General features: G+C 40.8%; 1 protein-coding gene across 1 annotated transcript in view; it reads right to left on the bottom strand.

Moving 5' to 3' along the window:
* LOC135210358 (gamma-interferon-inducible lysosomal thiol reductase-like) overlaps nt 1–11,259 on the bottom strand; it is a 168,563-nt gene extending 157,304 nt beyond the window's left edge. Inside the window, exon 1 of the mRNA XM_064243256.1 lies at nt 10,926–11,259. Within this exon, the coding sequence (XP_064099326.1) occupies nt 10,926–11,144 (219 nt within the window). The 5' untranslated portion in view covers nt 11,145–11,259. The remainder of the gene's footprint in view (nt 1–10,925) is intronic.
* Nucleotides 11,260–13,619: the final 2,360 nt, after the last annotated feature.

Here is a 13,619-nt window from a genome sequence, read left to right as displayed (position 1 = left end):
GAAGAGTCTTCCTCCGAGGAGGATCCTTCTTGAGTACTTCCGTTGCAAACGAGATCTATTCCTACCTGTTGAGGAGGTTTCTCGTTGCAGAATCTTCCCTCTCCTTGCCCGAAGGAGGGGAAGGAGCCTGGAAGTCGAAGGAGACTCCGAGCCAAAAGTGGGCGAACCCAGGCTTTCTTAGCTCTTATCGTGTCCCTCTGAGTATCTTCTGGGAAGCGTTTTGAGCCCTCATTGCATCCCAATGACTCTGTAGGCAACCGTTAAGCCATTTCTTCTGCTGAAGATAAAACTTGCGTACCCTGCCTGGGCAAATAGACCCTTCTATCTCTCCCTTATCAATTGGGAAAGCGCTTGACTTCAAAGCTCTGAGCCAGGATTAGAAGGGTTTTAGTTCTTTGCCAGACATAGTATGCTGGCAAGAACCAATCGCCGAGTCTCCATTGAATCTGATGCGAGCTTCCAAAACACAAAAATTCACTTGTCCTCTTGGTAGTTGGTAAGGTCAAGAGAAAAAATGAAATTCCCTCATAAAAACTTCTTAAAAGAAGCTTGATGAGGAGAGGTTCCAACTTGTCGGAACACGGAATATGCAGCCACGAAAAGACCCCAACTCGAAGTAGTACATGATATCCTACACTTGGTCGTATCGAGGTATCGTATAAGATTCTGAAGATCTTAGTCCTCTGCTATCTCTAAGTCCCTTTGCAGAGACAGAGTATAGCCTGCTACTGTATTCTTTGATAGAAGATATATACAAAGGTGATTCTTCTCTCAGAAAGGGAAGAAAACCGTCATGTGGATCACCGAGGTATCGGAAGAGGACAGTTTCCTCATTCAACCCAGCACGATCTGCAGCACTTCTTGTCTTGGCCATGACACTTGTCATTCACCTTGAAAAACCTCTCATTCATGTCAACTTCTCGTCAGTCTGCACGCAGACAGACTCAGAGTGGAGAGGTTCTTAAGGTCCCTTTCTAAGTGAGGCTGATAGAGTAGGCCGACTCTCTTGGGAGAGCCTTTAGAAAAGTGCTGAGAAGGAACGTGACCTCTGTGAAGGCCAAAATGGGGCGAAAAGCATCATCCTCTCTTCCTTTGACGCCAGTAATTATCTTAATATATATCTGTTAAGAATTTATATATAGGGGAAAAAAGACTAATGTTTATTCCCCTTTCAAATTAAAGGATGGCGTATATTGCTACCACTCTTGGATCGAGAATAAGGAAGCAGTCTAGAGGAAGCCTCTTCGTCTACAACATTGCGAGAAGAGATCTATGAAGAAGACGTCTCGCAGGTTTCCACAACTCTCTTTCCAACTAATATTAGACAGACGTTAATAGTTATGATCGTCGACCGAGAAGGTCCTCACGGACGTGCAACATCGTGCAGCGAACCTCTTAAGGATCGTTACGTTCCGTGTCCGTGTTCCAAACAGGTTCTCTCTTGTTAAAGCAAACAGGGGTGAAAAAAGAGAGATTCTCGATGCTCCTTGAGATATGAGAGAGCTGTGGAATTGCCTAATTGATTTAAAAATCATTTCGTCCCTCCTTGGGATCGAACCCCCCTCCAGTTAGACGGGGAACAAAATCAGGAACGAATCGTGACGTTACCGAGCCTGCTGTCAGAGAAGCTACTGAACCCTTCGGTTAACAACTCATTAATCGAGAAATTATTACACTACTTTTAGACTATGTGCCAGAACATCTGTACCTCTGTCATGGTACCCGGCACCCTCTCATATGTTGATTCCGTTCTTGTTAGGAAAAACTTAATAGGCTTAATATAGTCCATTCAGGGAAAAAAACTCCTGCCACGAAGAAAATGGTTCCCATCCGACTCAACCATCTTCTCACTGAGCATGCTCCGTTCTCTAATAAGGCTATGCTTTCGTAAGCATGAGAGCATTATATAAGATAGTGCTCTGCCGTGTTAGAATCATCTATAATCCTGTTACATTGCGGTAAACAGCATTAAGAAATTGTAAGAGATCTTTCTATTGAAAGTTTCTTAGCAAAACGCAGACAATGTTATTCATGCTTGCCTACAAATCCCCTCAATTGGAGGCTAAGTCCGTGATTGTAAGGGAGAGAAACGGTTAACCAGTCAATCCCGTAGGAGAGAGAGACGTAACCAACCGCTCATGACCCGAGAACTAGATGGTACTGTGTCGGCTTACAATGACAGCAGTCCCGTTCACTGCCTCGCTGTATTCTTCCTGAGTTGCCAGTTACTCCATTCAATGAAGGAATATGATAAAATTATTCTTGAGCTTAAGGAAGTTCTCAATAATGCATATTTAAGCAAAACAACCTTCGTTTAAATACAGAAGCTGAGTTGGTGTTGTTGTAACAAACCCTTAAAGCGTAGTCCTTACTAGGAAATTCCTGTAATTCCGTTGCGAACCATAAAGGTAACTACGGTATGCGCATATGACTTGCCTATACAGTAGTCGTATACACCAAATTTTCTTACTACATTCTTTCCTCTCCGATGCAGAGAGAGAATGGAAATTTTTCTATCTTCGTTCTTTTCGTCAATAAAAATGAATTAGTATTACCTGCAGGAGATCCCAAATGAAAACCGAGGATCGAAGAGAATCTCTCAAGCTTTTATTCTCTTGAACATAAGGCCGTATACTACGCCTCTAATATCTGGAAAAGCCTCTCATCAATGAATGAGAGCTCGTACGAATCTTGGCCAATTTCCAAACGATTGCCACTCTCTTCCTGGAAATGGTTAGTTGTATATTTTCGAAGGAGGATGATTTTAATGTCCTCTTACTAGTAATGAACGAGGAGCAGGAAGGGCGGCAGGACTCAGAAACTCGCCGAATTCTCTCAATAAAAGGGTTGCTAAGGTCTTATAATCTGAGAGACCTGCCCCCTTATTGGCTTCCAATTCCGATATATCTTCCATTTCCTGTCCAGTTAAGTTGGGGGAAGAATGAGAAACCGGAGGAGAGCGCCTTCTTTCGCAAGGTGAAGGGCTTTCAGCAGTCCCAGCTCTAACCTGACAAGGGCTACGGCCGCCTCTGCAACATCTTAAGTCCCTGCCAGGGGAAGGCTGATTCTGCAAAATGCCCCTATCCAAATCAGAACCATCCTGACAAGGATGACGTCTGCCTGTGCGACAACTATCGTCCTTATAGGAGAAGAGTCCCAAAGAGGAGCCTCCTGGTCAATTTCTATCTCCCTATCAGATGAAGCTGGAGATCCTGGCGCCTGGCTGGGGCCTGGCTGGTGTTAATTTGCGGCTGGCCTCTCGCGCCTGGCAGGCGCCTGAAGACTGGCAGGCGCCTCGCACCTGTAAGGCACCTTGCGCCTGGATGGATCCTCAATCCTGGCTGGCGCTTTCGGCTCCTGGCAGGAGCCCCGCGCCTGGATGGATCCTCAATCCTGGCTGGAGCCTAGCACCTGGCTGGCGCTTCTGGCCCCTGGCGCGGATGGATCCTCAATTCCTGGCTGGCGCCTCGCTCCTGGCTGGCGCCTGGAGCCTGGCAGGAGCCTCGCGTCTGGTAGGCGCCTTGTGCCTGGATGGAGCTGTCCGTATCGGTCCGTTTTCATCCTCTGCACGTCCACTGGACGGGATCTCTTGATTGGAAGGAAACCATCCTTTCTCAATATTCATACCAATGACGAGATTTGTTCTTGCATCTTCATAAGAATCTTCGTCGCTGATATTCCTCCTCCTTATCCGCCGAGTGGAGGGAGGTTTAGATAATAAAGGAAAAAACACTGTTTTAGGATACCTTTCCAATGGCTATCCTTGGCAGTCTGGGACGTTCTACAGAACCTGCCGAGGGGACGCCTGACCGGTGGGGATTCTCTGAAACCTCTGTACGGCTTTCGACATTCCTTCTCCTCTGGGCTTGGGAGCTTGGAAGAGGTCTAGGCCTGGGAGCGAGACAGAGCCGATCGGACGCACCCTCCACTGCGATGGGAACACTATACAGTGGTCCCCCCGTATTCGTGGGGGAGGCGTACCAGACCCCCCGCGAATAGTTAGAATCGCGAATGTTTGGAACCCCTATAAAAACGCTAAAAACAGCCTATTTTGTTAGTTAAAACTTAAGAAAAACCACCAAAAATTTTCATACTTGGTTTTTTTAATAGTTTTATCACAAAAAGTGCATTTTATGATGAAATTGATAATAAAAACCAGGAATTTGTGGATATTTCTCATAGAAAAATACCGCAAATGCGCGAATTTTCCGCGAATAATGCAGGGAAACGTTCCCAAGAGAAATCCGCGAATGTGTGAGTCCGCGAATCCGGAGAATGCGAATATGGGGGGGTCCACTGTATTCACTTCTTACCTTTTAAGAGCTCGCATTTTGAGCTACATCCATTTATCTTCAAATTTGCAAATATAAATTTGTAGTTTCTGTGGAGTAAGGTGATGAGGATGCAACCACTACTAGAACTGTTAATACTCTAACTGCTCGTTAGCACAAGAGCTATTAAAGCTTCTAAAGGAAGCTTATGTAGTTATATGCTTTTCTGACTTCCTAAAGTAGGAAATTAGAGTTTTATATTTCCTCAATCAGATTCTAACACTTATTACACGTATTAATGAATAAATATTAATATTTCCCTTTCTTGCAAACTATGTGAGTGCCTACCGAAAAATTTGGTAGTTTCACGTAATACATTCTTCGAAATTTCGAAGCGAAATTCATTAAAAAGTTAATAAAAGCGTATGCCAAACCAAAGACCCAGTACTTCCCTGCAAAAGACAGCCCAGAAGATTGATGGCGATGAAAAACGAAAATCCAGTCAGGAGGTAGCAACAACGTATGTTGACACTACCGGCGACAGAGAAAATCTGATAGAAAACGGGAATGGTTCCTATTCCTGCCACCCAGCGGCAGGGCGGTTGATCACCTGACCTACCTGTAGCGTGTGCCGCGAAATTCGAAGTTCTGTCGGGAAGACGGAGTCTATAGCTAAGTATTTATCTGACAGGTAAGTTGAATGTATAAAAATATGTGTTTGAGGCAGTTTTTTAAATCCAATATGACAAGGTAAGGATGTGAGTGTAATTTGGTTCTACAGTCGTGGCCACAACCTTCCCAGAGCTCATTTGAACAATAATTTGCATATATATGTAACATTTATTAATATTACTCAAGATTGTAGTTGTAATCAGCACACTAAAACAACATTTGGTTGCCTATACGTATTAGTGAAAGTATGAGACTTCTTATTTCTGTGGTCATGGATTGAACTGACTGAAATGCATTTTTACTTTGTAACTGGTGGCTTTAGCCTTACTGTCATCACAACTGAAACTCCACAGTGCTTATTTGATTGTAATTATACACATTTCATTCTTAATTCACTCCAAATTTCACTTAAAATACATGAGTTTGTTTACTGCAAAGCCATCCATGGTGGGAATAATTTTTCAGCCTTGTAAGTCTGGCAGCCAGAATCCATTAATCGTTTATGACATTTATTTAAGTCTATATTACTATTTTGACTTTTTTTTTTAATTCTTAATAATTGTATGGCCGAAATATTTTTTTTTTAATTTTTAATAATTGTATGGCTGAAACAAATGTAACTTTAATGCATGCAAGTCATCATTGCCAATTTAGTGGAACTTGATACATATGCCAATGCCTTTACAAACTGTTTCCATGAATTCTAGATGTCATAGTAATGCAATAATGATAAAGTTGCTCTAATATTTGTATATGTATATATTACAAATAAATATGCTAAATTCACTTATTTCGACAATTTTGTGAAAGTAGTATCCTAAGTTTGGAGGGTAAACAAAATCTAATTGGCAACAGTGATAAAATAATAGGAAAGAGCGAACACATCGAAGCTGTTCACAGCAAAACCAATGAAATTTGTGTCAGAAATCTCATTACTTTTACAATAACGAATATTTTAAAATGAATTACTATTATGAATACGTAATAAATTTATGCAATTCATAACCTTATTCTGGTGTTTAACTAATTATTTAAATGTTATGTAGCACACACTTAACCTTCTTCTTCCTGAACAATCGCCATGTTGCCCCGGCCACAAGTGTAAACACCATCATTGTTTAAGATTGTTGTGAAGAAAGTGTCCCAGCGTCTATGGGTATGGTGGTGTGCAGATTTAGCACAGGAAACAGGAAGTTTGTATACACAAGTGACTCTGCAAACATCGAGATGGCGTCCATCTTCTATATGTTAGGTGTTTTAAGTAAAAATTTCAAAAGTGTCATGGAGGTAAGTTAACACTGCGCATGGTTAGACTTTCATTAGGGGGAAACACCGCAGTGGATCCATCGTCACCGTGTGGATCAGCCTTATTCACTTGATATTTAACTGGTGAAATAAGAATACAATTACATCTTTAAGCATACCATTCAAAAGATTGAAGTTTCGTCAACATAATGTGATATATGAAAGCGCCATACGAACTAAAATAAGCATGTGAGGTCTTCGTAAAACGTTTTCAAGGCAGTTTTGAAATCCAATATGGCGGCACCCGCGTGAGGTGCCGTTCATAAGCACAGCGAAGCCACCATCTTTCCCAGCACTCATTTGAACAATGTTAGCATATACTTATATGTAACGTTTATTGATCTTACTCAAGATTGCAGTTGTAATCAGCACAATAAAACATTTTGTTGCCTATACTAGTGAAAGTATGAAACTTCTTACTCCTGGGGTCATAGTTTTACCTTGTAATCAGTGGTTTTATCCTTACTACCATCACAACTGAAACTCCACAGTGCTTATTTGATTGAAATTATGCAAGTTTTGGTCTTAATTCACTCCAAATTGCACTTGAACTACGTTGCGGTCCCTGATTCCTAAGTGTTCACTCCACATACACAGTTACGGGCAGCACAAGTACACAGTTTATGGTGCAAAGCTTTATTCCCTTAACTGTTTACTTTAACTCATTATTTAGTTCAACTTTACTTTGTCACTTCAAAACATTTATTTAATTCATGTCTATTATTCCTTTTTGCAACAAAATTAACCCCAAAAAATTACAGATGACGGCAAAATGACTCATCGTTGCCAATCTAGTGGAGCTCCACACATACGCCGATGCATTTAAAAACTGTTTCCATGAATTTTAGTGTTCATAGTAATGCAATAATGATAAAAATTGCTTTATATGTATACATACTACAAATAGATATGCTAATTTCACTTATTTCCCCGGTTTTGTGTAAGTCTTATGCCTAGTTTGGAGGGTAAACACATACCAATTGGCAACACTGATAAACAATTGAAGAGAGCGAAGAATGCTGTAGGTACCGCTCACAAGCAAAACTGCTGATATTTGAGTCAGGAATCTAGTTACTTTTTCAACAACGAATATTTTCAAATTAATAATCATGAATATGTAAAAAAACTTATGCAATTCATGACTTTATACTGCCATTTAACTATTTATTTGAATAATTATCTAGTGCACGCTTCTTCTTCTTCTACCAAAAATCGTAGTTCCCTTGGAAGAGTAGTGGTTGGAAGTCATTGTTTACAACTTTTGTAAAGAAAGTGCCCCAGCCTCTACGGGTGCAAGTGGTGAGCGGATTTAGCACATGAAATGGGAAGTTTATTGACACAAGCAACTCCACAATCATCAAGATGGCGTCATTCTTCTAAATATTTGGAGTTGTAAGTAAAAATTTCAAAAGCGTTATGGAGGTAGCGTGCACTGTGTAGAGCCAGACTTTTCATTACCCTCTGTTTACTCTTAAAATATGATCTTAATTTCTAACTTTGGAGAAGAGAGTAGAGGTCTCGAGCTCCTTCTCTCACCACGAATAACTCGTGACTGATGACCATTTTAGGTGTCAGGACGTGTTAAAGTACTTTATCAGAGGGTGGCTTCAAATGCGGTGGAAACTGGATCAGCTAGTCCAGTCGGCTGTTCCCCCTAACTTCTGTTTAATAGGAAATTATGGCCTTAATTTCTTACTTGGGAGAAAACACTTACTTCAACAGGAAAGTAAAGATCTCGAGGTGTTGCTTTCACAGAGGTTGGCTTGTGACTGACCTTTAAGTTAGCTTACTGGCAGTGCTAAAGTTAATTTTTGGGAAAGTGGCCGCGCTGCCATACAGGTGGCCGCCTGGCCGCACAGCAGTGTTTTACCCTAGGGTAAAACACCACGGCAGGCCAACCCTCATCACGGTGGACGGGTCTTATTCACTCGATATTTAATTGGTGAAACAAGAATACAATTGCAACTCTCAGCATACCATTTAAAAGACTGAAGTTTCGTCAACATAATGATATATGGAAAGCCCCATACGAACTAAATAAGCATGTGAGCTCTTCGTAAAATATGTTTTCAAGGCAGTTTTGAAATCCAATATGGCGGCTACGTTTGCATGGAAGGTTCTGATCAGTGACGGCCACCATCTTTCCCCAGCCTTCCCAGCACTCATTTGAACAATGTTAGCGTATATATGTAACGTTTCTTGATCTTACTCAAGATTGCAGTTGTAATCAGCACAACAAAACAACATTTTGTTGCCTATATTAGTGAAAGTATGAAACTTGTTATTCCCGGGGTTATGGTTTGAACTGAATTCATTCTTACCTTGTAATCGGTGGTTTTTATCCTTACTGCCATCGCAACTGAAACTCCACAGAGCTTATTTGATTGTTATTTATACACATTTTGGTCTCAGTTCACTCCACATTGCACTTTAAACCGTTGCTGTCCTGGTCTCTAAGCGCGCGCGCCACAAACACAGTTATGAACAGCAGACGACGACAGACGACGAAACTGCAAAGTTTTTATTCCCTAAATTGTTTACTTTACTCGTTTTTATTTTATCTAAAAAATTACTTTGTTATTTATAAATTTTGATTTAATTCATGTATACTTATCCCTTTTTGCAACCAAATTTACTCCGAAAATTACAGATATTTCTAAAGTAGATACAATCAAATGTTTCTAACGTTTTCGTACATCTGGGCGCGAAAACCATAGAGGAACGATTACGGATACGTGCATTAGAGGAACGAACCTAACGGATAACTGAATTATATACATTTTTTTTTTTTTGCTTTTTTGTGTTTGCTAGCACTTTTCATTGATTTCAGTCTATATTAGTATTTGAATTTCTTTAAAGAATCGTATGCCAGAAATAAATGTAACCTTTAATGTTTGCATGCTAAGAATGGCAAAATCATCGTTGCCACATTAGTGGAGGCTTCACACATATTGCCTTCATTATTATAAACTGTTTCCATGAATTCTAGTTGTCATAGTAATGCAATAATGATAAAATTGCTTTAATATTTATGTATATATACTTCCAATACATAGCCTAATTTCACCAATTTCAACGTTTTGTGTATAGTCTTATACCCAGTTTGGAGGGTCAACACAAACCGAATGGCAACAGAGAGAGAGAGAGATAGAGAGAGAGAGCTAGAGAGAGAGAGAGAGAGAGAGAGAGAGAAGGAAGGAAGGACGGGAGCAGAGAAGGAAAGGGGTGGCGATGGGGGGGGGGGGGGGGGGGGGGGGGTGGGGGGGGGGGGGGGGGGTTAGGTGGAGCTTTTTACGCGTGTTCATATCCATTTCTGCATAATGGAGTTTTTGTCTCTTGGTACAAGGACAAGTGTTGTTATTCTTTACGATTAGTGATTCACGATACCCTTATAAATTACGGCACTGGGTCTAATGCACTATAGCAAAATCTCGTTCTGTTACGAGTGTTCGTTACAGAAATAGGTATTGCCCAAAAACGTTCTTGCACTGTCTCTGAAACCCATAGTAGACATGCTGCTTAGTTGTCAATTAAGTTTTTATAACCAAGTATTTTTTTACAAGCTAGCTATTGAATAAATTTGTATTTTTCAGTCAGTCATATGCCCCTCAATGTAACTTTCCTCTTTTAACGACTTTCTGGTCATTGCAAATTCGGCCCCATAATTTCTTATGGTGCAAAAACAGACAAGAGGCCCAGGGACCGAAAACGATTGCGTCACACTACGGCGGTAATCCGGCAGTAAAACATCTTCATATATCCAAAAAGTAAATAATAAAGATATATATGCGCATTACGATTATAACAATTACATGAATAGCTGATAACAATCTGCATGAATAACTGGTAAACTGTTCTGCAAGACAGTTGAGTATAGCAATTATTTACAATAGGTACGAAAGTCAAGATGTCGTGACGTCATAATACAGAACTTAAAAGAACGTTCTAATTCAGAAAAATAATTACTTAAATTTGAGTCAGAGTCGAGTTACTTTTTCAATAACGAATATTTTCAAATTAATCATCATAAATATGTAAAATATTGATGTTTTACTATTTATTTAAAAATTAGCTAAGAGCACGCTTCTCGTCATCTTCTACCAAAACAGCTGTTTACTCCTAACTTGTTTGTTGGTGAGAAACCGTGTTTCGATTGTTGTGATGAAAAGTGCCCCAGCATCTGTGGGTACAAGTGGTGTGCGGATTTATCACAGGAAATGGAAAGTTTGTTGACACAAGTGACTCCGTAATCATCGAGATGGCGTCAATCTTCGAAACATTTTTAGTTGCAAGTAAAAATTTCTAAAGCGTTTTTTGGTGAGATTTCCACTGGCGTAGCACCACCCTTTCAGTACCCTCTGTTTTGTTAAATCTTAAAATTTGGCCTTAATTTCTAACTTTGGAGAAAATACTTACTTCGAAAGGAGAGTAGAGGTCTTTAGCTCCGTTTCTCACCAACAACAAGTCGCGACTGATGCCCATCTCCAGTGTCAGGACGCGTTATAATGTACTTTTTCGGAGGGTGGCAAGCGTTGATTGTAGGTGGCCTGGTGCCGTGGTGTTTTACCCTAGTTGACATTCAATCACCGAGTAGGCTTTTACAACCTTTAACCTAGGTAGGCTACCAAAAAGTACTAAATTTGATACAAAGACAGGCCTCCATGGTTCTGTACTCACAATATCCTCAGGTTTGTCGGGGGCTGGGAGAATATTCAAAATTCCGTCATTCTGAATTTGGTTTGCCTTGGCGGGAGTCACCTCTGTCTGGGAATCTCTGACGCTGGTTTTGAAGTTGGGTGTTTCTACTACTGGGAGCGCTGAATAGTCCCAAACCTTCCACACTAAAACTACCACCAAGACTAGAATCATAAACCGGATTAAACGTCCGCCACCCATTTCCACGAGAAACCTATTGCACTTCAGTAAACAGTGTCACTACTCATGTCTGGTTCCCCACTTCATCGGCACTTGTCTCACTTGTCAAGTGATTTCCGAAGTGCACGGTGCAGACGTCAACAAAACAACTAATAATCTACCTCTCACGGTAGCACAGGAACTCAGAGGAACGTCAAAATTTGTAATGCATCTCAGCTGTACAGTATTTTTTTTTTTTTATCCTGTTTTGCATTTGATGGGGAAAAGAAAAGTTTTGCGTGGGGAATACTAAATAATTTTCTCTATACATACTACATCTGTGTGGTCAGATACGGCATGTGCTTTATAACGTTGACAAAATACATAGGATATGGGTACACGTAACCTACAACTTGCATTTGTGTCGATCCATGCTGTCTGCCGGGCCACGTACTGTATTGGCACGTACTCAAATGTAATTCATTTGCCAATTTCAGCTCGTGACTCTCTTCAATGAAGTTCTTTGATGTCATGACTTTTTAAATGTGTTTCGTGATAAATACAGTTATAATAAATACTCGACGGTTATGGAAATAAACTATATAAAGAATATATACAAACTGAACTGCTGAAGTCACTCGGAAAGTCGGAATAAAGTTATTCAGAATGGGTAATGGAGTGTTCAGGAGAACCAGGAGGAGGAAGTACTGCCAAATGGCTGGAAAGGTTGACACATCGTAAATGTGATTAAACAGAAGGAAGCTATTATGAGGGTGATGTGGTAAGTATAGAGGAATCAAACCAACAGAACATTTGTTTTAGATTTTAGGAAGTATAATTGAGACAAGATTACGAGGAATTGTAAAGAATGCTGAATAACAAACGGTTTCACAGAGAGAGAAGTAGGACAGTTAGTAGATGTCTTTGTAATAAGGCTGTTACATGAAAAAAAGATGGGGGGCAATATGCGAACTTTTGCTATTACTCACGGGTAGTACATCCTAATTCTTCTCAAAATATATCTACTTCCAATCTTGTTTTAGTGACTGCAACCTCTCCCTCCAGCGTATTTTGGACAAGAGCTGGTTAGTATATAATTAAAGATGCCTATAGCCTGCGATCTACACACACAAAACTTTGAATATTTCATGAGTTCCAAGATAGTTCCTACAACAAAAGATTTAACCTTCCATATACTTGGCTACTGCCTTTCTGAGTTTGACCTTGATAATGATAATCACCCAGAGTTCCTACTGTTTGTGCTTGGCGTATTGTGCTGTGATGTTGCCTTGGATAAGTGTCCTTAAGTAGCATGCTAGTTAGTGCTCACATCCCATTTGGATGGCTACATCTCACTCTTAGTATATATTATCCCCATTTTGCCACTCAGTATAACACAAATCAAATTGTTTTTTCAAACGAACAATCGTGAGGCATATCTCTCTCTCTCTCCCCGATCTGTGCATCCCTCTCTTCTGTTTGTATGGTGTTTTTACTTTGCATGGAACCAGTAGTTATTCAGCAACGGGACCAACGGCTTTACGTGACTTTCGAACCATGTCGAGATTCGTGAACTTCTCTCACCAGAAATACACATCTCTGATGCCTCAGTGGAATGCCCTAGAATCGAACTCGCGGCTATACCGACCATACCACTGAGGCGCTCATCCCTCTCCTCGACTTCTCTGCCGTCTGTCCTGTCTTTCAGAATTTGAAACGCTGCCGCCAGCTCCCAAAAGCCGATAATTAATCCAGAAGCTGCTGGAGGGTATACAAAGTTAATGAAAGAGGTCACTGAAAGGATCGCGCAGTACGGGCTGCTCTAGGAGCAAGAGCCCGTCCTGGCGTGAATACCCGGCCTAAGAAGCGGAGACCACCGTAACAAAGTATCCCTTTGTTACGGACCCCGTGAGAGGTCTGCTCCAAGTTCGATATTATGATAAACAAAAAGAATTCAACACCAACAGTTGAAACTGGGGATGCAATTATAGAAAGAAACACTAGCAAAACAAAGGTTTATTTACAAACTCACTAACAAAGATAAATGCAGAATTGTTTCTCCTATTTACATACCACAAGTAAAATCTTACAATGCTTGAACTGGGGAAACAGTTAGGTATTGCAAATACTTGCTGGCCAGTTTGGCGCTGTCGGAGATCTATGCTCGAAGTGATGGCTTCACAAAAGGAGAACTGTAATTGCTGACGTCTTCTTGACTCCGTATTGCAGAAAACAATGTCTATTCTTGATACTTGAAGGGCAGGAACTCCCTGAAACCTCTTGTAGAACGTTTTTGCTCTCAGGGCTTAATCAACGACGAAAATACCTCGATCGCTCTCTCTAACTGGACTCGAATTTGACCAAGGTCTTGTGCGCCGACTTCCTCTCTTATCCTTCGTCTTTTCCTTTTTCTCTTATCTCTCTCTGATGATCTCTCTGCTGATGATCTGCTATCTCCTATTTCGTCAGTCGTATTTATACGGCAACCTGGGGGCGTGGCCTACCAGCGAAACGTCA

The sequence above is a fragment of the Macrobrachium nipponense genome, chromosome 39 (genome assembly GCF_015104395.2).
Source record: "Macrobrachium nipponense isolate FS-2020 chromosome 39, ASM1510439v2, whole genome shotgun sequence".
Lineage (NCBI taxonomy): Eukaryota > Metazoa > Arthropoda > Malacostraca > Decapoda > Palaemonidae > Macrobrachium > Macrobrachium nipponense.
Note: the sequence above shows the minus strand (reverse complement) of the source record. Positions and strands in the feature narration are given on the sequence as shown.